Here is a 23,584-nt window from a genome sequence, read left to right on the forward strand (position 1 = left end):
AGTTGCCAGGCGCCTCCGGGATACATGGAACCCCAAGTGCCAGCTTAAGCCTGGGGCTTGCCCCTCTCAGGTTCCGGCCTCACGATTCTGCACAGCCTTGCCAGTCTTCCATTGCCTTCAAAAAGATTTTCACACGTGCGCACACACACAGCACGTCTGGTTGTTCTCAGTGGGTGAATGGCCTGAGTCACCTCATCTACCATTGTCAGGAAGATGACGTCATCTAAACCCTAAGAAAATAATTGAATCGCATGCCCCAGGCTTTGCAGATGTAATTTAGGGCCTAGCTGACTCAGCTCTGAGAGAGCGTCCCAGTGACTGCACAGTCAAGTGTCTCTGAGTGAGTGCTGAGAGCTGAGTGCAGTGTATCCACAGGCTTTCTGCATTTAAACAAGTGCGGCTCCATTTCCAACCAGGCTTTCTTGCTGCATGTTTCTCACTTCCTTTCTCCTGACTACTCAGATGTAGTCCTGCAGTCCAGTTAAAGGGGAACTTCTGTAAAACAGCAAACTATTCAGGCTGTAAACAAACCATGTCACATTTTACAAGCTGCAGGTTTCATGCACACCGAAATAGACTTGGATGATCATCACTTGAAATCTATGACTGGCTAAAAGGAAAAAAAGGCACTGAGTAATAAGAAATACAGATAATATTAGAGTGTTGAATTGTATACAATTTAAAATAAAAAGACATTGGAAAGGAATATTATAGAGACATGGCTTGGTCTGGTTCAGCAAAATGCCAGCATATGAAGAAATATGTCACAAAATGTGCTATCGAGGGCAGAAGTTCCCAACCTTCATTTATGTCAAGTAGTTTTCTTCTCCTGTTCAGCTGAGTTTTTAGAATGATTGATGATTGTGTGTGTGTGTGTCTGGTTTCAGTATGGCATTAATTGATTGAGAAAATGTACCTGCACACATATTCAGGGACTCCTGATGATGTCGTGAGTGCTGTCTCTTACCCAGCACATTGAGATCCCTGGTCTCATGTATCTGACTTTGTCTAACCAAGCATCTGACCAGTGTGTACTGACCTGGATATTCAAAAGAATTATTTTAAAAAGACATTGCTGGGTTCACTCCTATTTTCTTAGTTCCAGAGCATTTCTAAGTAATGAATTATATGCATCGAGTAAACGATTTAGCCGAAGGTTCTCTGCAGCATCATTTACATGAAGCCATTTAAACAGACTTATGGTATATCCTACTTTATTTGAACTGAATATGAGATAATGTAAATTCATAAAATCATGCAGTTTCCAAATATTTTCTCTTTTCAGGAAACTTGCTTAGTTTCCCTCGTATTAAAAAAAAAGTTTCAGGGACTTCCCTGGTGGTCCAGTGGTTAGGACTCCATGCTAACAATGCAGGGTTGCAGATTCGATCTTTGGTCAGGGAATTAAGATCCCATATGCTGCGTGGTGCAGCCAAAAATTTAAAATTTTTTTTTTTTAATTTTCATTTTTCTTTATTATTCAAGCAGTGTGTTTTTAGCATATGTATTATTGAATACAGATAAGCAAAATAAATTAAAATCATCCATAATCTCCACCATGCCAAGATAATCATTGTTACTGCTTTGATGCAGACCCTCCCAGACTTTTTTCCTAAGCATATTTGTGGATGTTTTTAAAACATGTAAACGTTTTAGAAATGTGGCAACTCTTTTCATATTGTTATTTCAGTGCAATTAAGGTTATTTGATTTTGTGCATTAAGAGATATCTGGAGGAATGGGCACCAGAATGTTTCTGTTGGTCCTTTGATCATGAAATTTGGGGTGATCTTTGTATTATCACATGAGTGTGTTTAGTGCTGCTGCTGCTACTAAGTCGCTTCGGTCGTGTCTGACTCTGTGCGACCCCATAGACGGGCAGCCCACCAGGCTCCTCCGTCCATGGGATTTTCCAGGCAAGAGGACTGGAGTGGGGTGCCATTGCCTTCTCCAGTGTGTTTAGTGAGTTTGCGTCATTTTCTTGGAAACCATAGTTTTTCACTTAGTGTTTATTTTCACAAAGCTGTGATCATCCAGCAGGGATCCATCTTCTCACTTATCAAATATGAATGGGGCACCTGTTGTGCATTAGACACTGTGTGCTGAGCACTGGGTTAGCACGAGGAAGCACGTGGGCCTGCCGGCCAAGAGCCCTGAGCCTAGTGGGAGACGTAGCCCACACACCAGCTGTCGTCCATGGATGCTGTTGGGGCCTCAGGGCAGAACCTGAAACCCTGGGGGGCCCCTTGGCAGAAATGAGGAAAGAGGCAGAATATCAGAATTGCTCTGATCTCCTGAGCCAGGAAGGCAGAGGGGTGTCTGCCCAGGTCCATGGGCACGTGGGCTGTTTGAGGAAGACAAGTTCCATGTTGCTGGACTTTGGCTTGTTGGTGAGAGAGAAAGCCGGGGAGATGTAGAAAGGAACCTGCAGAAGCAGAGTCCTGACATCTACCCCAGACCACACTGCTGGCTGGTTGATGGGGGCAGACATGGAGACAAGGGACACAAGCTTACTGAGGAAAAGCACAGAGGGAGACAAGGAAGCAGCGGCCACGAGGCTGGGCTGCTAAGCATGGGCTGCCTGGGGAAGCCCCACATCTCAGCCCCAGGGTGTCTGACAGCTGAGACAGCTTCATTTCCTAGCTGGACAGTGTCCCTGAATACACCCCCCCTGTTGAGCAGCCAGCCTCTCTTGGGGATCTGGGCAGTGGCTCTCCATGTCAGCCATACAACCTCATGGAGTTTGGGGAGCTGCTGGCCAAGTGTGAGCAGCTGTTCTTAAGCAGGGAAGTAACATGAGTCAGATGTGTGGGCTGTGAGCTCGTGCGTGTGCTCAGCACTCCACCAGAATCTATGAAATTGATTTATATCGAGGAAACTAAGTCATTGCTCACAAGGAATTTATTACCTAGTTACACAGATAATCAACATGCATGGAGCAATGGTGAATAAATGAAAAGAAGAAAAGTAAGTGATCAGTAGACTGCCAGAGGAATTTCAAGGGAGATGCTGTTGCAATGGACCTGAGCACAGGCTGTCATGGTCAAGATGTCTTCATGGACAGGGAGGTGGGCTTTGCTTGTGAAGACTGAACCAGAACCAGCCCAAGGCAGGTGGGAGGCTATTCCAAGTGGGCAAATGAAAGGAGATCGAGTTTGATGTTTTTGTCCAACTGTGAGGTTATGGACCTGACCAGAGGGAACAAGTTTCAAAGTTTAATGTGTCAAACTGATGGCATTGAAGCCAACTGGGAATTTTCTACCTAACTCCAATGACAGTGGTTTCGCCCTTGCTCCTTGGAGAACTCACAGTGGCCATCTAAGGGAGGCACAGGCTGCTAAGAAGCTGGTGGCTCCCAGTCCTCACCCTTCCAGCCATCAGAATTCTGCTTTCCTTAATTCCTAGCAAGATTTTGTTGAAGTAGAGGGAACTAAAATGTCATTTGGAAACACTGCAGCAGTAAGCAAAGAACCCTGTAGATTTTTTAATAAAGTTATACTAAGGGCCATCACCCTGCCCAGTATGAATTGGATCAAGAAGGCTGTTGAGGATACCTTTGCAGTGGGAGTGATGAGCAAAAGGCAATAAAAGAGATGCCTTGCAAGAAGCAGGAAACATGAGCTGCACTTGGGGCAGAGATGAGTGGGCCGTGTCTCTGAGGGTTCAAGCTCTGACAAAAGGGAATCCATGGGGGCCTTGGAGCGAGGGTACATACTACAGGGGAGAAGAAGATGGCAATAATGAGGATGAGCTTGATTTTAGACGTGGTTAAATTTGGGCTGTGAAGACAGCAAGCAAAAGGTGAAGGCAGGTACCTTGTGTTGGGTTATTTTGTAGGATCCAGAAGCTGAGTGGCCATTGCTAGAGTCAGGCTCCAGATGGCAGGCAATGCTGAAAGCCGTAGGTGAGCCCAGATGTCGGGGGAGGTGAGAATAAATCCAACGCCTGATAGCGGTGATGGGGAGTCTGAGGAGGTGGCATGCATTTTCCAAGGAAGTGTCTCCTGCGTCTCCTTTTGAAGTGCTATCCACTTTATTTCCGTCCCCATTTTGCATATGAGGTTAGTCTGGGTGAATCAGAGCAGAGGAACAAGACGCCAGAAGTTACCCAGACAGGCACAGCTGGGACTAGAGTCGTTTTTCCTCATCTCCCAATTCTATCATCTGTTCCTAAACTATAACTTTAAATTCTTTTTCTTTAAAATTTTAATTAATTAATGTATTAATTAACTTATGGCTGTGCTTTGTGTTCATTGCTGTGCACGGGCTTTCTCTAGTTGTGACTAGCGGGAGCTACTCTCTACTTGTGTGGGGGTTTCTCATTGCAGTGGCTTCTCATTGCAGAGCATGGACTCTAGATGCACAGTCTTCAATAGTTACAGCATGCAGGCTCACGGGCTTAGTTGCTCTGAAGCATGTAGGATCCTCCCGGACCAGGGATCAAACCCATGTCCTCTGCCTTGTCAGGCAGATTCTTAACCACTGGACCCCAGGGAAGCCCTAAATTATGAAATCGTGTGCTTTTCATGTAAAAGCTAGTCTGTGATTAACACTGTGGGTTTAACTTTTCAAAGAACCACTTTGATTATTAATGAAATTGGGGGGAGGGTACAGGTGAAAGAAACTTTAGTAACGAAATTTGTCCTGGACTTGATGCTCTGTGCTGAACCTTTCTTTGTGGTCCTGCATTGCTGACCCATATGGCTTCCAGAGTGGGTTGGGTTTTGCTATTCCTTAGGATCAAATACAGAAAGGAAAACAGGAACAAGTAGTTTCTGAAGTGACTTAATTCTGAATGATGTGGAAAGAAAGGGAAGTGGGATTCACTTCCCAGTTGTCATCCATTCCGGGCTGCCGAATGCAGAAGGTGGGTCTCAATTGGTTGATTGTTAAGTTTCAATGATTCCCAGGTTGTCTGGAATCAGTTGGGCAGATGGCTTGGTCTATGGTTTCATGATGAGCTTAGAGAAAAAACATCAGTAGAATTTTCAGGAGATCTTAGTGGGAGTCTAGTTTTGTAATTATCCGCCGGCGATTGTCATAAGGTGAGGATTTTCAAAACCCACCTAAATGCACACTGACCTCCACCTGACAAAGAGTGGCCTCCGCTCCTCTGATGGCTCAGCTGTGTCGCTTCACCTGACTCAAGGGGCACTGTTCGTGCCTCTGACATCCTTGGTCTTAGTTTGAAAGTAAACCTCAGCAGACCTTCCTTTGTCCAAGAACGCTGTCCTGTCTCCACCAGCTGCCCACCAGCTGCCAGGGCGAGGAGGCAGGTGAGCAGGGAGAGTGTCACCACTGCCTCACTGCGGGGCTTTCCTCCTGATCAGCTCTCCTTGGGGGTGTTCAGTGTAATTATGTCAGCATGGTTATTTGTCCCACTTCTTTACTTAATGTTACAAAGCAGTCTTTTCCCCATATCATTAAAATATTCATAAACAACAGTTTACTAGCTTGTAGTTATTTCATCGTGGTTGTTCCATAATTAATCATTTCTTTATTATTGGTCACATAGGTAGTTTCTGCCTTTTCACTGTTATAAATAAAACACTGGAAAAATATATCTTGTTTCCACATTCTTCATTTCTGGTTCAAGACTGATTCCTCGGAGCAGACTTACTGAGGAAAGGATACAGACCTGAAGGATTGTGCCACCATACACGCCCAAGGTGTCGTATGTGAGTGGCCACAAGCGGAGCACCACTCAAGAGTATTGCCTAGTCGTCCATTGGGTTTTGTCTTGCTATGTTCAAATTTCCCTGTGGGGGTGGGGAAGTAAGCCCAGCTCCCCTTACATGCCCCACTGGGAGGCCTGGGCCACAGCTGGCCTGCCTCTCATGTCCTCACCACTGGCATTTTCAGCCCAGCGATGCTTGCTCTGTGAACTTAAGAGGTAGAATCTAGGCCTGAGTAAGTTTGTTTAATGTTGCACAGGTGAATGTGTGGTGAAGAGCTGGGCCCACAGAGGAGTTCTGGCCTTTGCCCTTGGCTTTTGGAAAGTGACTTGTGTCCAGCCCGACAGGAGTGTCTTGATTCGGGTGCAGGGCCAGTCCACCCAGAAGCTGAGAGCAAGCCTGTGGTGGGCTCCAGGGCCCCAGGGGCTCCCCTGGTCAGAGTTGCTTTGCGCCTGCCGTCACACATGAATGCTGGAGGGGGCACACCTGCTCCTTTTGTGTAGATGGGGAGGAGAAGAAAGCGAAGTGGAGGCTGAACTTAAGATGTGAGGTTGGACGTCCAGGAGTCTCAAAAATCCCAGTGAGGCACAGAGGTCCTCCCAGCATGGCCAAGCCTCCCCAACCCCTGGTCTGATGTGCTGTCTCCTCACTCCTTCTTTTCCCACCGCCTCCTGCCTCCACCACCCGTCTCTGTCACTGTGGCTGTTTTGTTTTCTAGGATTCCTGGGCGGCTGAATGACAGGAGGACCCCCCTGGGCGAGCTGAACTGGATCTTCACAGCCATCACAGACACGATTGCATGGAACGTGCTTCCTCGGGGTGAGGCCGCCCAGCTGTGGGCTGGCGGGAGGGCTGCTGCCCCGGAGTCGGGAGACTCTGGCGCTGGGGTGTGAGAGACGTCAGAAGGGAGGACCGTGATCCCCTCTGAAGAAACCGGAGGGGAAGGGCGGGAGAGGGCAGGAACCCCAGAGGTTCTTCGAGGATGAAGTGAGTCTAGAGAAGCATCTGCTTTGGCCCTTAGTGTTTTCAGGGCAGATTCAAGGCTCATCTGTCTTTATGGAACACACCATCCATATTTCTTACAACTGCAGTTACTACTGTAGTATAAGGAGCGTTTGTGTTTTTTGTTGATAGTTGCTTGGATTCTACTGTTTGTTCAAGTTACATATTTAACAGATGTAACAGATGTAGGTTACTGTTAGTGGAAAATGTGCGTGTCAGTCCCAACTTGCTTGTGGCAAATTCTGATAGAAGTAAGTTTGTATATTTGGCTTTAAATGCTGGGCATGAGTCACTGAAGACAAATTTTTATCTTTTCTCTGCCCTCAGATCTCTTCCAAAAGCTCTTCAGACAGGACCTGTTGGTGGCTAGTCTGTTTCGAAATTTTTTATTGGCAGAAAGAATCATGAGATCATATAACTGCACCCCTGTCAGCAGTCCACGCCTACCCCCCACATACATGCACGCCATGTGGTAAGTGTTTCTTGCCGGACCAGTGTCAGGCTCTCTAAGGACCATGGTTTTTCCATTTCTTTCTTTCTTTTTTTTTTTTTAATTTGGCTGCATCAGGTCTTAGTTATGGCACATAGGCTTAATTCCTCCACAGTGTGTGGGATCTTCATTCTTCAACCGGGGATCAAACCCACGTCCCCTGCAGTACAAGGCGGATTCTTAACCACTGAACCACCAGGGGAGTCCCTGCTATTTCTGAGATAGTCCAAGTGTAAGGGAATTACCTGAGCAAAATAGGAAGACGTGTCTCCAAGCGTGGAGTCCTGGGTCGGGCACTCAGCTCTTCCTGAGTCCCCTGCAGAAGGGCAGATGTCTCTGAGGGTCTTCCAAGGCTGAACGGGACCAGCGCCTCCAGAGGCCCTGTGGTTCATGGCTCAGATGGAGAGGGCCCAGGGGTGAGTTTCTGGCTCTGTAAGGGTTGGTACTGAGGAAAGAAACTGCCAGCTGAGTTCATGAAGTACGTCCAGGATTGCTCCAGAGATTGAATACTGGGTTCACGACCAGGTCATTTGCATGCTTATTTCATACACACGTGCACATATACACACACTCTCACACACACATGAGTATGATCTCTATGACACTTTTATATTGATTATAAATTTCCTTCAAAACTGGGTTTCTGTTCCTTACACTACTGCTAGTAGTAAGCACAGTATTATAACAACATTAATGGAAATTGTCTTGAATCTAGACATTATATCTGAAGGCATTTGGTTTCTTCTCGTTTCCATGCTTTTGTGACACAAGTAGAGTTTGAGGACGTACTAAAAAGGGGCAGTAACAAAGGAAAATGAGTCTTAGTTACATCCATCTGGGAGAAACCCTAATACAAAATATTTTAGAAGAGTAATTCACTTCTGTTTAGCCCTAAAAACCACTTCTCTGATACTGGGAAAGATTGAGGGCAGGAGGAAAAGAGGGCAACAAAGGATGAGATGGTTGGATGTGAGTTTGAGCAAATTCTGGGAGATAATGAAGGACAGGGAAGCCTGGCATGCTGTAGTCCATGGGGTCACAAAGAGTTGGACATAACTTAGCGACTGAACAACAGCAAAAACCACTTTATGGTGTATTTTCAGGTTTATTTGGAGTGGTGGTTTTTTTCTTTTTAAATATGTACATGACCACTTTCCCCTGACTCTAGAAACCCTGAGAACCAAGAAGGAGTTGGTAAACTCCCCTCCTCTCATCCACTTGAGGAATATCAGAAATCAGCATTTTTATGTATGAGATAAATCAAGATGCACTATGCTGCCCAAGTGCCAGACTGTAAACAGAAATCAGGTTAAAACATGCCTCATCCATATCGTTTGTAAGAGCTTGTAGCATAAACTAGAGAACAAGTTATGAAGAAACAGAGGAATAGGAGTAGACCGCCATGGAACAGTCACTGTGCAGCTGTTTAGATCCTGTGAGAACAGACTGGCAGAACAGCCGATGCAGCTTCCTTCCCTCCTGAAGATTAGAACTAGGAGCGGGGGTGGGGGGAAGGGGATTGAAAAGCCTCTCTAATGCTTAGGATGAATAATTAGAAAGAAGACCCACATTTCTGGAAGAGAAAATCCTCAAAACAGCCTTATCCTGTTTAAAAAAAAAAAGCGATGCCTTAAGTTCTATTACTTTTGAACCAGGTTTTTATAAAATATGTCTTATTAAAGAGGAAAGAAAAAGGAAAAAGAGCTGAACAGGGTCGGTACTGTGTCTAGTCATGGATAGAAAACTACTTAAACCACAGGAAATGGGCCTCACACCAGCCACCCAGGGCCTGCTGGGCCACTGTGGTCACTTGGGCTACTGGCCAAGCAGATCCCCCAGGAGGTGGAAGTACAGGATGGACACAGGGCACCAGCTTTTAGCAAGAGGCAGCCTAAGTCCTCCTCTCCACCTTGTTGCCCACCCAGTGGCAAGTCCATGGGACAGTCTTCTTTGTGTGCATGTTTCTCTGGATGTGAAACTGCCTCTTCTAAGGTGTGCTCAGCTGCATCGAGTCATAAACAGCATGTGGTCCTGGAGAAGAGAAGAAGGACCAGAGCCAGAGCTGAGAGCAGACAGAACAGGCAGGGAAGATGGCAGCAAGAGAACAGGACTCGGAGAGGAGGCACCTGGAGAGGACAGTACAGAACAGTGACACCTGTCTCTCTTCATCAACCCACAGATCTTTCGCTAGTACTGGCCTCTTAGAACATGTCTGATTCCTGGAATTTGCGTAAATACTGTTTAGTACAAGGCCCAAATGCTAACAGCAGCATCTCATAATCCTGCCCATCTCTTTTATTGATTTCCATGCCTGCCTCGAAAACTAGGAGTATGGCCCTCTCACCTGCGAGTTTAGCTCTCCGTGAACCTCATAAAACAGATCCTCATTTGTATATATTTGTTGTGCAGAGAAATGTGAGCTAATACAGCAACCCACAGAGGCCCAAATAAATGCAGGGAAAGATCCTCTGGTCTCCCAGGGTATGTGAAATAGCTAGCAGTCATACATGCACCTTTGGGTCTTTCTGTTTGCCTGGTTCCAACCTGCCTGCACACTCCAGGGCCCCTCTGCAGCTGATAAGCTCCCTAGGACTTGAGTACAGTCTAGTCCCTCAGGCTGCATGGTCCACCATCCTGCAAAGCATGGTCTGTAGCCTGATACCTTCCCCGCTTCCTTTTAGGCAAATTCTGGTTGTTGCATGCTGGGGTCCATGGGAAATGGACTCAGAGCGGGGTCAGTGTAGGATACTGAGAGGGAAGTTTCCTGGGATCACCTCCCTGGATGGGGAGGCAGCCTGACTCCTGACCTGACCAGCACATTTCCTACCTGGCAGTGCTGGACCCTGACATCTGCCACTTCACTCCAGCCCCTGCTGCCCCATCCACTTTGCATCTGCCCATCCCAGCTCAGGAGGAGGACTAAGCAGATTGCTGAAGAAGAACCAAGGAATGGGACTGGTGAGACAGTCAGAGAGGCTTTGACAAGGAAAGCTGTTTGTCAGAATGTTAGCTATAAGAAGGGAAGCCAGAGGCAGCCCCAGTACCTAATAGAACGAGGATGTATTTGAGATACATGTACTTGAAAAAATGTAAGCCAGCTTAAAATTTTGTTTATGATGATTATTTATTATTATGCAAAATATATGTTAAATGACAAAAACAGAACACCAGACTGTATCAGCAATATAATTACTTCTACATTATGCATGGGGAAAAGGGCTAGGTAGAATGATAACAAGATGCTAATGGTGTTAATACCAGGACCAGAGGATTGGAGTAAGAATGCTCTCTTTTAAAAGTTGACAGATATTACTTCTGTAATTAAAAATCTACATGTAGATGTTTTAAGCCTTTGAAACACTAAAGCTATTTTTTTATATTAAGTCATTAAGGTTGAAGTATTCCTTGTCAAAAACACAAAACTGGAGACAGAAGAATCATTGGGTGCTTCTTTGCATGAAAAAAAAAAGTGTAACTAGTAGAACTCCCTGCACTTGATCTCATTTGGTATTTGATTTTTTTTAAATGTTGTGGAAAGAGCTCATTAAAACCCTAAATTGGAAATCACTCAGATGTGTTTGACTCCATCCTGTGTTTGTTACTATGCACAGGATTGCTACTGAAACACCAATTGCAGTGATAATTTAATTTAGCATGTAGTTGCACACTCACTATGCACAGGACACTGGGAGACCATGTAAAGATCGTTGTAAAGATCATTAAAAAGCCATTCTAGGAAAGGTATGAAGTAATGCCTGAGCATCTACTGAATATCAAGCACTGGTGACCCAGCCTTACACATGTCCCTTGTGTCACCACAGACACAGACTCAGGGTTGGACTGTGTGGGTCCTAGTGTCGTGTCCACCACCACTTATGGGAAGAGCCCCGTCAGGGTGTGGGCATGAAGAGAGGGCTTTTCTGAAACAGGCAGGGTGCAGAGCAGGCTGACACCCAGAGTATGTTCCCCACTGGGGTGGAAGGAAGGGTCTCAGGCAGTAGGAAATCTCTCCATCCCTCTTTTGCTCCCGTGGCAGACACTTCACATCCTGTGGGGGCTTTAATGGGGGGGACACAGAGAGGGTGGCCTTCAGACCTCAAAATGAAAGGCAGGGGAGTTGTCAAGGAGTGTGGTGGTGTGTTGAGAGCCAGGCTGCATCGTGTGCATCATGGAGTCCCAGCTGCAGCTTTTAAAGAGCAGCCAAAAATCTGTATTCTCACCTATAATTTCCTTATTTTAAAATGTTGGTATCTAATATAGCATGTTTAAAAAAACGTTCTGAGGGCCAAACTAAATGCTTGGGGACCAGATGCAGCCAGGCCAGGGTGCTCTGCTAACCTAGGTCTTGGCGTGGCCTGTCCTGCTCTGCGTGTCCAAAGCCAAAGGTTCTCTAAGTGGGGATCTTTTTCTGAAATCTAGTATCATGGCTTCCGATCTTTATATTCTGAGAAATGCCAAATAGGTAGGTCTAAATTAGGGTTTTTCATACAGAAATCAGAGGAGATGAGATTTCACGAGAGGAGAATCACAGGCATGTAACACATCCTCCCCCGATGGGGTTCTTCCTAACAGTGCCAGCTTGAGCCTGTAGCCAGATAAATGTTAGTCAAGCCCATTAAAAATGTTGAAAATTACACCATTAACCTACTTTGATCTGGAATCGAATATAAAATCAGGCTTTAGATTGAAGAAGTAACATGCTTGTAGGAACATCATCATGCAGGGAAAGAGAAATGTTGATCAGAAGCCAGATGGCAGGTCCCTGCAACATGGGGACCAACCAGAGCAGCCGGCACCCTCTCAGCATGGGGCTTCTCCGTAGAAGCAGCACCACGGCCTGGGTCTCCAGAGGATGAGCCTCCCCACTGATCAGAGGGACAGCTGCTCCTCCCAGAGGGTCATGGCACTTGGGCTAGGAATTTGACAAGCCCTCCAGTTGGACCTGCTACCGTGTTGTAGATCTGGGGAGGAGAAAACCACTCAGTGTGGGTGCTAACCTTTTGTTTGTTTATGAAATCATTCAGAACTGTCTCATGCCAAGTCAGAGGCCACAGATATTTGTTATAAACGCCAGGTCAAGCAGCTGCATATGGCATGCAGCCTCGTCAAGGGACCCTGACTTGCTTAGGATGGATAGACCCCCAGGTGTTTTCCCTCCTCACCTGGAGGTAGACAGAGGTAGTGATTAGAATACCGGTTAGTTGGTAACACCAGATCCAGTGGCTTTACAAGAATACCGGTTGGGTGGTAATACCAGATCCAGTGGCTTTACAAACAGGAGTTTGTTCCTCTTTCCTGTATAGCCAAGTGGCTCACTTGAGCAACATAGGTCTCACTCTCCCCAGCGGCTGTGTGTGGCACCTGGTCTACAGAGGCTGGGGGTGTGATCTCCGTCATGGGTGGCAGGCATTCAGCTCACAGTCCTGTCCTTAGGGGAGGTGGGAGAGCTGTGATGAGGGAACAGGCAGTGAGCTCAGATGCAAAGGCAGGAGTGTGTGAGGCCTGGAAACCAGAAAGGTCATGCTCTCCTGCACTTGGGTTCACCAGCCACCCCTGAGGTCTAGGCTCCTGGCTGGTGAACCATTGCCATGGGCTTTTAGCAGAGCTCATTCAGGTGATGAAACCCTCGACAACAATGCCCACAGCTCTTTCTCCCATCTGGTAAATTGACCAAAGTCTGTTCATCCCTAGGGAGTGCACAGCCAAGGTAGTTAGAGCATTCCGAATAAATAATTTACCGTCTAGTTACTGTGTTCCTTGGGTGGTGACAGAGAGGCTGAATTTTCAGCAGGGGGAGGCAGAGAAGAAAGCCTAACAAAAATTGAGGTTAAAACGTGAAGTCATACGCGTTCACACTTTGCTTCAGGCGGGGGACGCCAATGATGAAATGCTCAGCGCCCGGCTCCTGTTTAATTTTTGATGTGAAGCCATTGGGGAGCCATTCGCCTTCACTTTCAATTTCAGCAGGTCCTGAAACCTTGCGTTCCTCCGCGGTAATAACCTGTGCGTTCCTTCCCATCAAGGGAGCCTGGCTGACTGACTGATCAGTGCAGATGGAGCCGGGCGCTCTTGGAAGGCTCTCCTCACGGCCCACTCCTTGGGTGCCTGCCATCTTAGGCCCGTTTCCTGAAAACCCAAGCTCTTGCCTGGATGGCACGTTCTCCAGGCCATGATTCATCAGCAGCCCACGGCTCAGGTCCCCGCTGCTCTGAGCCTCGGGGGCGGGGAGCCCGGGGTCCTCCCTCCGGGGGTGCAGCTGGTGCGGCTGGTCCCAAGGGCTGTGGGAAGTGTGAACGCAGACACCTCCCAAGTTCCGCGCTCGCCTGGGTGCCAGCAGCCCCCCACCACGGCTCAGGGTTTTAAGGACTCGCTTTCCCACTTTCCCTTAGTGAGAATCCCAAATTAAGACTCCAAGTTCGTTTTGATTTTACCCTAGAAAATGTAGCCGGTTTTAACCAACTGAATAGATGCTCAGCAGAGGGTACCGTCGTGCTGTTGAAGAGGCCACCATGTGATCAAAGGCTTGATGGGAACTCTGAGGTCCTCAGCCTGACCCTTTCATTTTGTACAGTCAACAACCACAGGCCCCGTAGAGGGACCAGCTTGCCCAGCGCCAGCCTGCCACTCTGTCCCGGCCCTGCCTGGGGCTCACTGCAGTCTCACTGCGTGCTGGGAGTCTATTTGGCCACTTGGTGTCCAGGAGGTCTTCAGTGTTCCCCCACATCCTCCCTCCTCCCCTGTCCTCCTCAGTGCCTTGAACGAAGCCCCTTGTCCCCATCCGCTCTCACTTAGGCAGCTGTGCTCCTGCGGACACGGCCCCTCCTCGCTCCCGGTGAAGCAGGCAAGAGACCTCCTTCCCTTCAGGCCAGGAGTCTCCTCTGAGCTGCTTTTCTGGCACAGAAACGTGCAGCTGGCAGAGGCCTCGACCCTCAGTAGTTGGACCCAGGTGGGGGCCAGCCCTTAGGAGTTGGCAGGCCAGACAGGCCACACTCAGATGATTGTTGCCCGGGGCCTGCTGCAGCTTCTTCAGGTTTTGTTTCGCTCCTTGGAGAGGTCTGAGGGCAGTTGGTCTCGCCAGGGCAGCCTAGTTTCTGATACTCTGTCTAGGACACCCCAGCAGGGATATTATTAACGGTTTACAATTCTTCTTGCCTCCTGAATTTGAGGAGATGGTTCTGAAAGAAGGCACGGAAGCCTGCTGTACAGAAGGCGCAGTTTCCTGATGCCCCCTACAGTGAAGTGACTGTATCAAAACCACCAATTGCCCCAGACCCCCCCTGCCCACAACACCTCCCCCATCTGGTGCTCACTTTTCCTCTTCTAACTCCTGAAGTTGAAACTTTTAATTTGATTAAATTCAACAAATCTTCATAGAGCTTAATTACAATAATTGACTTTGCTTCTGTCTTAACAAAGAGTAAGTGGCTCCCTCAACACCACAGAATAACCATCTCGCCTGCAGTCTGGGCACTTATTGAGCATATGGGAGCTATTTATTGCCCGTACTTTGAGGCACTTTTGATTATCTCCTGATTGCCTCTTAATTAGATTGGAGGGGGAAGGGCAGGCTTGTGCAGAAGGGGCCAGTCTGGCAAAACAAAGATATTCCATATACTCGAAAAAGAGTTTTCTACTCTTTCTGTTCATCTTCCATTTTGTTTTTCTGGATGTTTTCCTTTTTCATTCCTGTTTTGACCATTTATGAAGACTCTTGCACACAAACAGGCAGTTATTAGTCTAAATAAACCTAACGTGGAATCCTTGCATGTGTCAGGGCATTGTAGGAGGAGGAGATTGCCATGCCAGAAACAAAACCCCTTGTTCAGACCATCACTTCCAAGAGGAGCACATTTCTAAAAGACAGGGAGGTCTGAGTGAGAGACTCTTTATATCCTTGGGAATCCACTCTCAGATTGAGACCACAGAAAAAGGAAGAGGCTTGTTTGTGTCCAGTTTAGAATCAATGTTAGATGTTGCTGGGAAACAGCAGGCCTCTGTATATGTCCCTTGATGTCATCCACCCGCTAAGGTCTTCACAGGACCCTGTGCAGGAGACAGAATCATTAGCCCACCTCACAGGCGGTGAAACTGACCCTTGGGAGGTGACGCCATGACCCATTCAGCGTGGCCTTTTCTTGCACATCTTGTAGCAGGTGGAGCCGGGTCCAGGACCACAGGAAGTTGGAGAAGGTGACCAGGCCCATCCATCGAAGAGGCTGCCACCTCCCCACATACAGGGCACCACCCATCTCATCCCCAGGGGTTTGCACTGGACACAGGTTCCCACCACCCACAGAGGGGTACTGCGGCTGCAAGGACAGGGGGCAGTTCTAGATGTGGGTGGGCCAGGGGAGACCCTTTCTCCCAGCCCCACCTGACCTGTCTCTGGTGAAGCACCTCAGCCTTACTACGGCCTTTTGTGGCCAGTTTATGTGTGATGCTGCCCCAGTCCGGCCACCCAGAGCCCCAGCTGCCGTCTGTGGGCAGGCTGCCGCGCTAGGTGGGCTCAAGTTGGGGCGGAGGCTGTGTTAGTTAGAACGTGGACAAGTCCCTTTATTTTTCCTGAGCTCTTTCTCCTTTTAATTGGAAGAGAAAAAAAACAAAAAGCCATCAACAAAATGGCTTTAGAGTGCTGCCAGCTGAGAGTTCCTCGCCTCCTGTGCCCTCCACTGGCAGCTCCATCCTGACTCAGCCACTCACAGGCTCCTCAGCTGTCAGGGCCCCTGTGGGTGAGCCCGTCAGTAATGCTTCGTGGGTCCCTGTCTGCTCTCTCCCCAGGCAAGCCTGGGACCTGGCCGTGGACATCTGTCTCTCCCAGTTGCCGACCATCATCGAAGAAGGCACGGCGTTTAGGGTGAGTCCCATCCACAGCCACCCCCCGCCCCGAGCATCCTGCATGGTCCCTGCTGCTGTTTCTCTGGCCACCTGGCCTGCAAAGTCCCTGTTTGGGTGTCAGAGACAGCCCTCACCCACCTGGGAGAAGATGCATTAGCCAGAAGCTTAAAAGATTGCACCAACCAGGGGTTATTTAAAGTTAGATTATGAAATGGTCAGCTCTTAAAAACATCTTCTCTACAGTGTTGTTGTCATGGGTCTGCTTTTCTTAATGTGCGCTCCCTGATCCCAGGTTCTCAGCCTTTTTCACTGTGAACGATGTTCGAGCCTCTTGGCCCTGAGGGGATGTCTGGTCCCCAGATGCTTTTCCTAGCTAGTGGTCTGGTCGTCCTTGAGTTCATCTGGTTTCACTCGTGGCTCCTGAGGCAAACTGAGTCTCTCCTCTCCCCAGAGGACTTGCTAGCAGCTCACCAAGGGTCTCCTGTTGCCTTCTTTCCCCGTACAGCCCCCGTTTTTATTCAAGATTTCCTCATTTGCTGAATGTTTGCTGTGCCTCAGATACCACGTCTGGGTGCATGTGGGTGAGATCCAGTCCCTTCTCTCAAGAAACCTGTGAAAAAGACAAGAACCACCCCTCAAGTTAGAACATAGTTAGACATCCCCCAACCCCGACCCCCCAAGGGACCGGGCAGGTGTTTGGCACTGGGGGTAAATGGGCTGGGGGGAGTAGGAGGAAGCAGGTGGCTCAAAGCCATCCCCTGAAGGGGATAGAGGGTGGGGCTTGCAGGTCGGAGTCATTGGCTTTTTCTCTCCACACCGTCTTCTCTGGTCCTGTTGAAGAGACTGCAGTGGGCAGCTCAGTTTCCTTATTTTTAAATGGGAATTATAGTTGTATCCAATTCAAGGAGCATGTGAGGACTGGAGGGCAGAGCCTGGCACATGGTACCTGCTGGACATGCGGGTTCCTGACCTTTGGTGTAGTCACACAGCCTTGACTGAGGTCAGAGGCACCCACATCTCACTGCAAAGGCTTTTCATTTTTAGTGCACATCACGATCATCAGGGAAGCTTTTAACCTTACTGACTCAGGGGCGTGTGTGTGTGTGTGTGTGTGTGTGTGTGTGTGTGTGTGTGTGTGTGTGTATCTCGGCGGGGGGGTCGTGTATGTGCATGTATATTTGTGTGCCTGCACTCCGGTATTCTTGCCTGGAGAATCCCATGGACAGAGGGGCCTAGTAGGCTATTGTCCATGGGGTCGCAAAGAGTCAGACATGACTGAGCGACTTTACTTTACTTGCATGTATCTTTGGGGTATGGGTGTGTGTGTTCTCTGTTGGGTGTGTGTACATGTGTGCATATCTGTGGGGGGTGTTTTATGTGTGTTTGTTAACCGCTGAGATGATTTCAGTGCCTCCAAGACTGGGGTAACTGGACTACGAGGTCCTCCCTCTCAATTTTGTCTTATCTTTCGTCCCCTCCTTTATTGCTGGAATCTTTCCCATTTTAATATGAACGTTTTCAAACCTACAGCAAAGTTGGAAGAATTCTGCAGCAAGATTCTGTCTACCCCCCGCTGGGTTCTCCACCAGTGTTTGCGGTGCCCACTCCAGCAGCTCCCCCACCTCCACCCACCTTTCCTTTAATGCACTTGTAAGGAAGCCAGAACTGACCTTGCATCTTGAACCCAAAAGTGGGCACTGGCAGGACCTTCACGTGTCTCCCACCTGTGTATTTGACGTTGCCAGGGGACCCTAAACCCTGAGGCAGTGACAAGTCTCCATAGGGAACAGTCCTGGACTCCTGCCCTTCACGAGCTCCACCTATACGGGGACAGGGCCTGTTAACACACACACACACACACACACGTGTTTGGGAACCTCGTTCGACTCGTGCTTTTTTGTGCTCTGTGCCTGATTTTCCTTTTACCATCAGGGTGGGAGCTGCACACTCTCGGATAATGAAGTCCCACTGTTACGTGTCCTCACCCCTCCTTCCAGTGCCAGGCCTCCTTTCAAGGGTCTTCAGCCTCATTTCTCATCTACTGCATTCAGGATTCTGCCTCTGGGAGCAATGTAACCAAACTGTGATGGGGAGGGATTCCTGATGGAGCCACATGCTAGCTGTTTTAGTTAGTTTCCATCCTTTTAAAAGCATAACATACACAGAAGACTGCAGGCATCATATCGTGCAGCTTGATGAATTTACAAGTTGAGTGCAGTCACATAACCAGCACCCAAATCATAACGTCAGCAGCCCTCTGAGGCCCCACTCTGGGCACTTCTTTCCCCGGGGCACGCGCTGCCCTGTGCGGTTTGTATTTTGGTAAATAGAATCCTTGTGTCTGCCTGCTTTCACTCAATACTCTTCAATCTGTGCATTTGTAGCTCATTCCTGTTATAGCCCAGAAACGCCAAAGGTCATGGTCCATCCTGTAGACCTCACGAATTGTCCTGACCACTGCCCAACCGAGACATTGGAGCCTGAGGCAGAAAGAGAAATCAGTCATGCTGGGCCTGTCTTTATATGAAATTTTGATATTTTTTCATAATAGATTTTTACCTTTATTTTTATTTTCTTAAATACTATATTAAGTTGTTTTTTTTAACCTCAATTTCTGTGTTTTTTGGTGTCCCCTTAAGTTTTGGGCCCGAGGTGGGTGGGCAGGTGTACCCAGGTGCTGTTAATCCCTTGTGCTTGGGTACATTAGTGTCAGATGTGCACTTGAGGAATGAGATTTCTGGTTACCAGTTGTGCATGTTTTTAGTTCCAGTAGGAAAACTGCTGGATAGTTTTCCAAAGTGGTTGTGAGTCAATTTTAAGTCCTTTCCACGATATTTGAGAGTTTGAGTTGTTTCATGTCCTTGTCAATACGTGGTATTTTCCACCTTTTTTTTTTTTCCTTTTGGCTTTTCTAGTTCCATATGTAATGGTGTTTCATTGAGATTTTATCTTGCATTTCCCTGATGGTTAATAGTATTGAGCCCTGTTTCATATTTTTATTGGCTATTTGAATATCCTCTTTTATAAGTTGCCTGTTCAAGACTTTTGATCATTTTTCTTTTGCATCATGTTTCTTATCAATTTGTAGTGGTTCTGTTTATACACTGAATACAAATCCTTTGTTGCACAATGTAGATGCTGATGGTGGTTTAGTTGCTGAGTCAGGTCCGACTCTCTCAACTCCATGGATTGTAGCCTGCCAGGCTCCTCTGTCCATGGAATTCTCCAGGCAAGAACACTGGGGTGGGTTGCCATTTCCTTCTCCAGGAGATATTCCTGACCCAGGGGTCGAATACATGTCTCTTTTGTCTCATGCATTGCAGGCAGATTCTTTACCAACTGAGCCACCAGAGAGACCTGACACGCATTCAGTTCAGTTCAGTCGCTCAGTCGTGTCTGACTCTTTGCGACCCCGTGAATCGCAGCACGCCAGGCCTCCCTGTCCATCACCAACTCTTGGAGTTTACCCAAACCCATGTCCATTGAGTTACACACATTATGAATACCTTTTTTCATTCTGTAGATTTCATTTTCACTTGTTTGATGTTTTTACTTGGTGAACAGAAGGTTCTTATTTTACCATACCCAGCTTACCAATGTTTTTCTTTTATGGTTAGGGCTTGTACCCGTTTAAGAAATCTTACTTACTGTGAGACAGCCAACATCAGTGTGTTTGGACCAGGGTCAGCAGGTGAGAAGAGCAGGAGTGTGTTGATATGAAGTAATTATCTTCCCTCCCCAAGGTGACAGCACAAGACAGGGTGGACTGGCCCTCGGGGTCAGGTGTGGCTCCTTGTGCCCACAGATGGCCTTTCTGCTCTCAGTCCATCCTGCCTGGCACCTGTTTTCAGACCTGTTCCAGCCCATTTAACACATGGGCTGACCACCTGTGTCAGAATCATCCGCCTGAGGCCCAGGCCACATGGTCACATGACTCAGAGCCTCTGCCCACGAGCTGTGAGCTCTGTTCCAGAACACTCATCCCCGGCTCTGCGCCTTCCCCTCAAGAATCTACAGGGTAGCTCTGACACACAGGGAGGTGGTCTTGAAGATTTGGCCCAAAACATCAGCTCTGTGAATCATCTCAGACAGTCACAGGGCAGCTCTTGAGCTGTTCTGTGAAGTGTTACTTAAAATGCTGAGCCACGCCTATGCTAGGGACTGAGCTGATTTGTCACCATCTCCGCAGCTTTAAAAAGCACAACAAACCTCACAGCACACTTCGATGAGTAGGGCTTTTCCCTCTTTGTCAGCTTTAGGTGAAAGGATCAGGAGTGTTTGTCTGTCTTTGGGGACAGAGCGGCTTCTGCAGCAGTGAACCGCATGTTTGTATCCACAAGGTAAAACCAAAGTGAAGGAAAGGGGGAGAGGTGAAATTACCTGAGTTTCCCAACTTCCCCTCCCAGACTGAAGGTCCCCCTCACTCGGTACAGCTGGGGAGGGAGTACATAACAGGACTATTGTTTTTAGACCAATCTGTGAATAACTCACACTTAACAGGAATATCACTTTGGGGGCTCCATTCCAATCCCCAGGTTGCCCTTCAAATTTGAGTAACTTCATGTACCCTGACTTTGCAAGAACATGAATTCCTGAGTGTGAAATTTCTCTGCCCAATTCTCACACGACACTGACTTCTTTACGAGGGGCACCAGGGCTCTGAGCCCCAGGCCCCTCTGCAGAGGGCATGGCAGGAGCACCCCGGTCTGGCTCACAGCCTCACTGAGCCCAGCCCACCACTTGGAGTCCTCTACCAGCACGTGTCCACATGTGCCAGAACCTGGGGTCACAGCCCACATCCCTGCCTTCCCATCCACCATTCCTCTCCCCCTGGGGAACAGTGTGGGCAGAGAGGAGTGGGTGGGAGGCAGAGATTTGAAATTCTGTTTGGGGCTCACAGACAACAGAGCTGTGTATTAAGTGGGGATGACCATGTAATACAGAAAACCCAGCAGTCCTACCGCTTGGCCTCTTGGTTCTCAGACCTCCTTCCGATGGCCTAGGCCCCCTCCTACCTGAGCCTCTAATCTGAGGTTTCCCTGGTCCCTGTCATCATCACCAAGGGCATCCCCTCTGCAGGGCTTTCAAGAGGACAAGCCACCCTCTGCACCTCCACTGTCAGGCTGGGGAAGCCCACTGTAACCTGCTTTTGTCACTGTCCTCCAGGGGCCTTAAACGCTGCCTAGCAGCTGCCCAGATGTGTCTCCTTCATTCCTTCCTGTCCCCTCTCTGCCCTCTGTCCACGGCACCTGCTCCCTTTCCCACCTCGCTGAGAGACAAGAGCGATAGAGGGAGCCTCTGAGTCCCTCCACACCCACCCGCTTCATCCCTGCATCCCCGCCTATCTGTGTCCCGTTTCCAGCTCCCGGAGGGCTCCTGCTCCCTGGTGCCTACCCACCAGGGCTCTCGCCCAGCACCTCCTCCTCCATCAGCAATTCTCCCTCTTACAAATAACGCCCTTTTCTCCCACCTTTAGAAAGAAATGCCTGGTCACATGATCCTATCCGATCCCTTCCCCTTTGCAGCCAGATTCCTGCACAGAACTATTCTTGAGTCTCTAAATCTTCTTCCCTTCTGTTTGAACCTAGTCCAGTTGTGCTTCTGCCCACTACCACAGCCCCCATAACATTCTTAGTAGTCAGTCTCTAGGACCCTCGTGTCATGGTCAGCCCTGGACCTTGGTCCTGCCTGACCCTCCACGTCATGAGATGATGGTGCCAACCACAGCCTTCTGCCAAATCACTCTTCCCTGGTATCCTGGCTGCTGCCTGCTCCTGCTCCCTCTACTGGCCTTGCCCTAGTGTCTCCACCTCCTTGGCCTCTTGCTCTTGGGGTGCTCCAGGGCGCAGCCCGGGGTCCCCACTCATTCTCACATTATAAACGAGATCTGTCTCTCCAACCCAGACCTATCTCCTGAACTGCAGGCTCGTGTAGGCCAGTCTCCCCCTCCCCCCTACCCCCCTGATGTCTCACTCGGGTGTCTAGGAGGCACCTTAAACATCAAGGTGCATCAAGGTTGAGTTCCCCACGTGCTTCTCCGAAACCTGCTTCTTTCGGTCTTCCCACTTCAGGTCACAGGACCCCATTTCCTGGTGGTTAGACCTGTGGTGGTGGTGGTAGTTTAGTCACCAAGTCACCTCAGGTCATGGGACCCCATTTTCTGGTGTCTAGACCCGTGGTGGTGGTGGTTTAGTCACTAAGTTGTCTCTAACTCTTGCGACTCCATGGACTGTAGCCCATCAGGCTCCTCTGCCCATGGGATTTCCCAGGCAAGAATACTGGAGTGGGTTGCCATTTCCTTCTCCAGGGGATCTTCCCCACCCAGGGCAACTCGGGTCTCCTGCACTGCAGGGGAATTGTTTACCAACTGAGCCACCAGGGAAACCTGTTTAGGCCTGAGCCCCAGTGTTAACCTTACCACAATGCTTTTCTTACCACACCCAGTCTGTCCACGAGTCCTCTGACTCTGCTGTATGAAACATCCCAGCCTGACCACATCTCACCACCTCCTCTGCCACGGCCTGGCCCTGTGGGCTTTCGCCTAGATGGTAACCGAGCGGAGTTGGGGCCTCACAAAGACACATGACTGAGTTGATGATGGGGGGTATGTATAGGCAGAGCCAGGTGAAGAAGGGGGTCCTTGACTAACCCACCTTGCTTGTCCCACAGCACAGCCCCTTCTTTGCTGAGCAGCTGACTGCCTTCCAGGTGTGGCTCACTATGGGCGTGGAGAACAGGAACCCACCTGAGCAGCTTCCCATTGTCTTACAGGTGAGTGTCTGCAAGTGGACCAGATTGACCCAGGGAGGGAGCCAGAGAACCCCGCAGTCTCCCAGCAAGGGGACTGGTTTATCGGGGCTGAGTGTGTGAGTGTGTGTCAGCCCCCATGCTTTGTAGCTGGTGAGTCCTTGCTCCTCCATGGCTCCCCTGGCGAAATCACTGCCCCCTCCCTCAATTAAACACTCATCTGGGGTGTCAGCCGCTCTCTCCTCTGCTCCCAGAGCTGCTGTCAGTGCGCTCTCTTCCAGCACTGTTCGTGGTGTCAGCACCCCTTCTCTTTGGAAGGATGTGAGATGCAAATCAGCCGCAGAGAAAAGGGGAGAGGCTGAGCAGATTACACACGCAGGCTGTCAGCCCCTGTGGGTTGGTCGTTTCCAGGGGGCTGTGCCCAGGGTGCTGTGGGCTGTCAAGTGAAGTCACCACATGGCCTGTGTCTCTGTTCTCGTGGCAGTTGGTGCCCCACGAATGGTTTGGGAGGTCAGTTCTGTGGGTCTCACCCAGCTAAGTTTTGGGTTACTGAGATGGCACAATACCAAAGTTCATCACAGGTAGGAGTTTTCACAGAACTTTTGTTTCAGTTACTGTATATTTATGGGGCAGGTGTAGGGACCAGGCTGTGATGTAAGCAAGGCTGTTTTACTCTGAGACAGTGTCAAATGAGATTTAAAACCACTGTCAGTATAGACACCAAGGCCTGGTAATTCACTTTAGGCCCTGGAAAAGGTTGTGTGCAGTGGGGATGGGGCAGGTGAACCTTGGGTAAGAACTGTGGGCAGTTGTGGGAGGGGCTGGGCCAGCAGCAGA

General features: G+C 48.8%; 1 protein-coding gene across 16 annotated transcripts in view; it reads left to right on the plus strand.

Moving 5' to 3' along the window:
* RPTOR (regulatory associated protein of MTOR complex 1) overlaps nucleotides 1-23,584 on the plus strand; it is a 315,148-nt gene that overhangs the window by 206,084 nt on the left and 85,480 nt on the right. For all 16 annotated transcript variants that reach the window (XR_014078516.1, XM_081575767.1, XM_081575768.1 and 13 more), the window contains 4 exons: nucleotides 6,392-6,492; nucleotides 7,003-7,147; nucleotides 15,944-16,019; nucleotides 22,670-22,771. Coding sequence is in view for 15 of the 16 variants with exons in the window: in XM_081575767.1 (XP_081431893.1) it covers nucleotides 6,392-6,492; nucleotides 7,003-7,147; nucleotides 15,944-16,019; nucleotides 22,670-22,771 (424 nt within the window). In the remaining variant the exon portion in view is untranslated. The remainder of the gene's footprint in view (nucleotides 1-6,391; nucleotides 6,493-7,002; nucleotides 7,148-15,943; nucleotides 16,020-22,669; nucleotides 22,772-23,584) is intronic.

The sequence above is a fragment of the Giraffa tippelskirchi genome, chromosome 3, assembly GCF_054371585.1.
Source record: "Giraffa tippelskirchi isolate mGirTip1 chromosome 3, T2T-mGirTip1v1.2.pri, whole genome shotgun sequence".
Taxonomy (NCBI): Eukaryota; Metazoa; Chordata; class Mammalia; order Artiodactyla; family Giraffidae; genus Giraffa; species Giraffa tippelskirchi.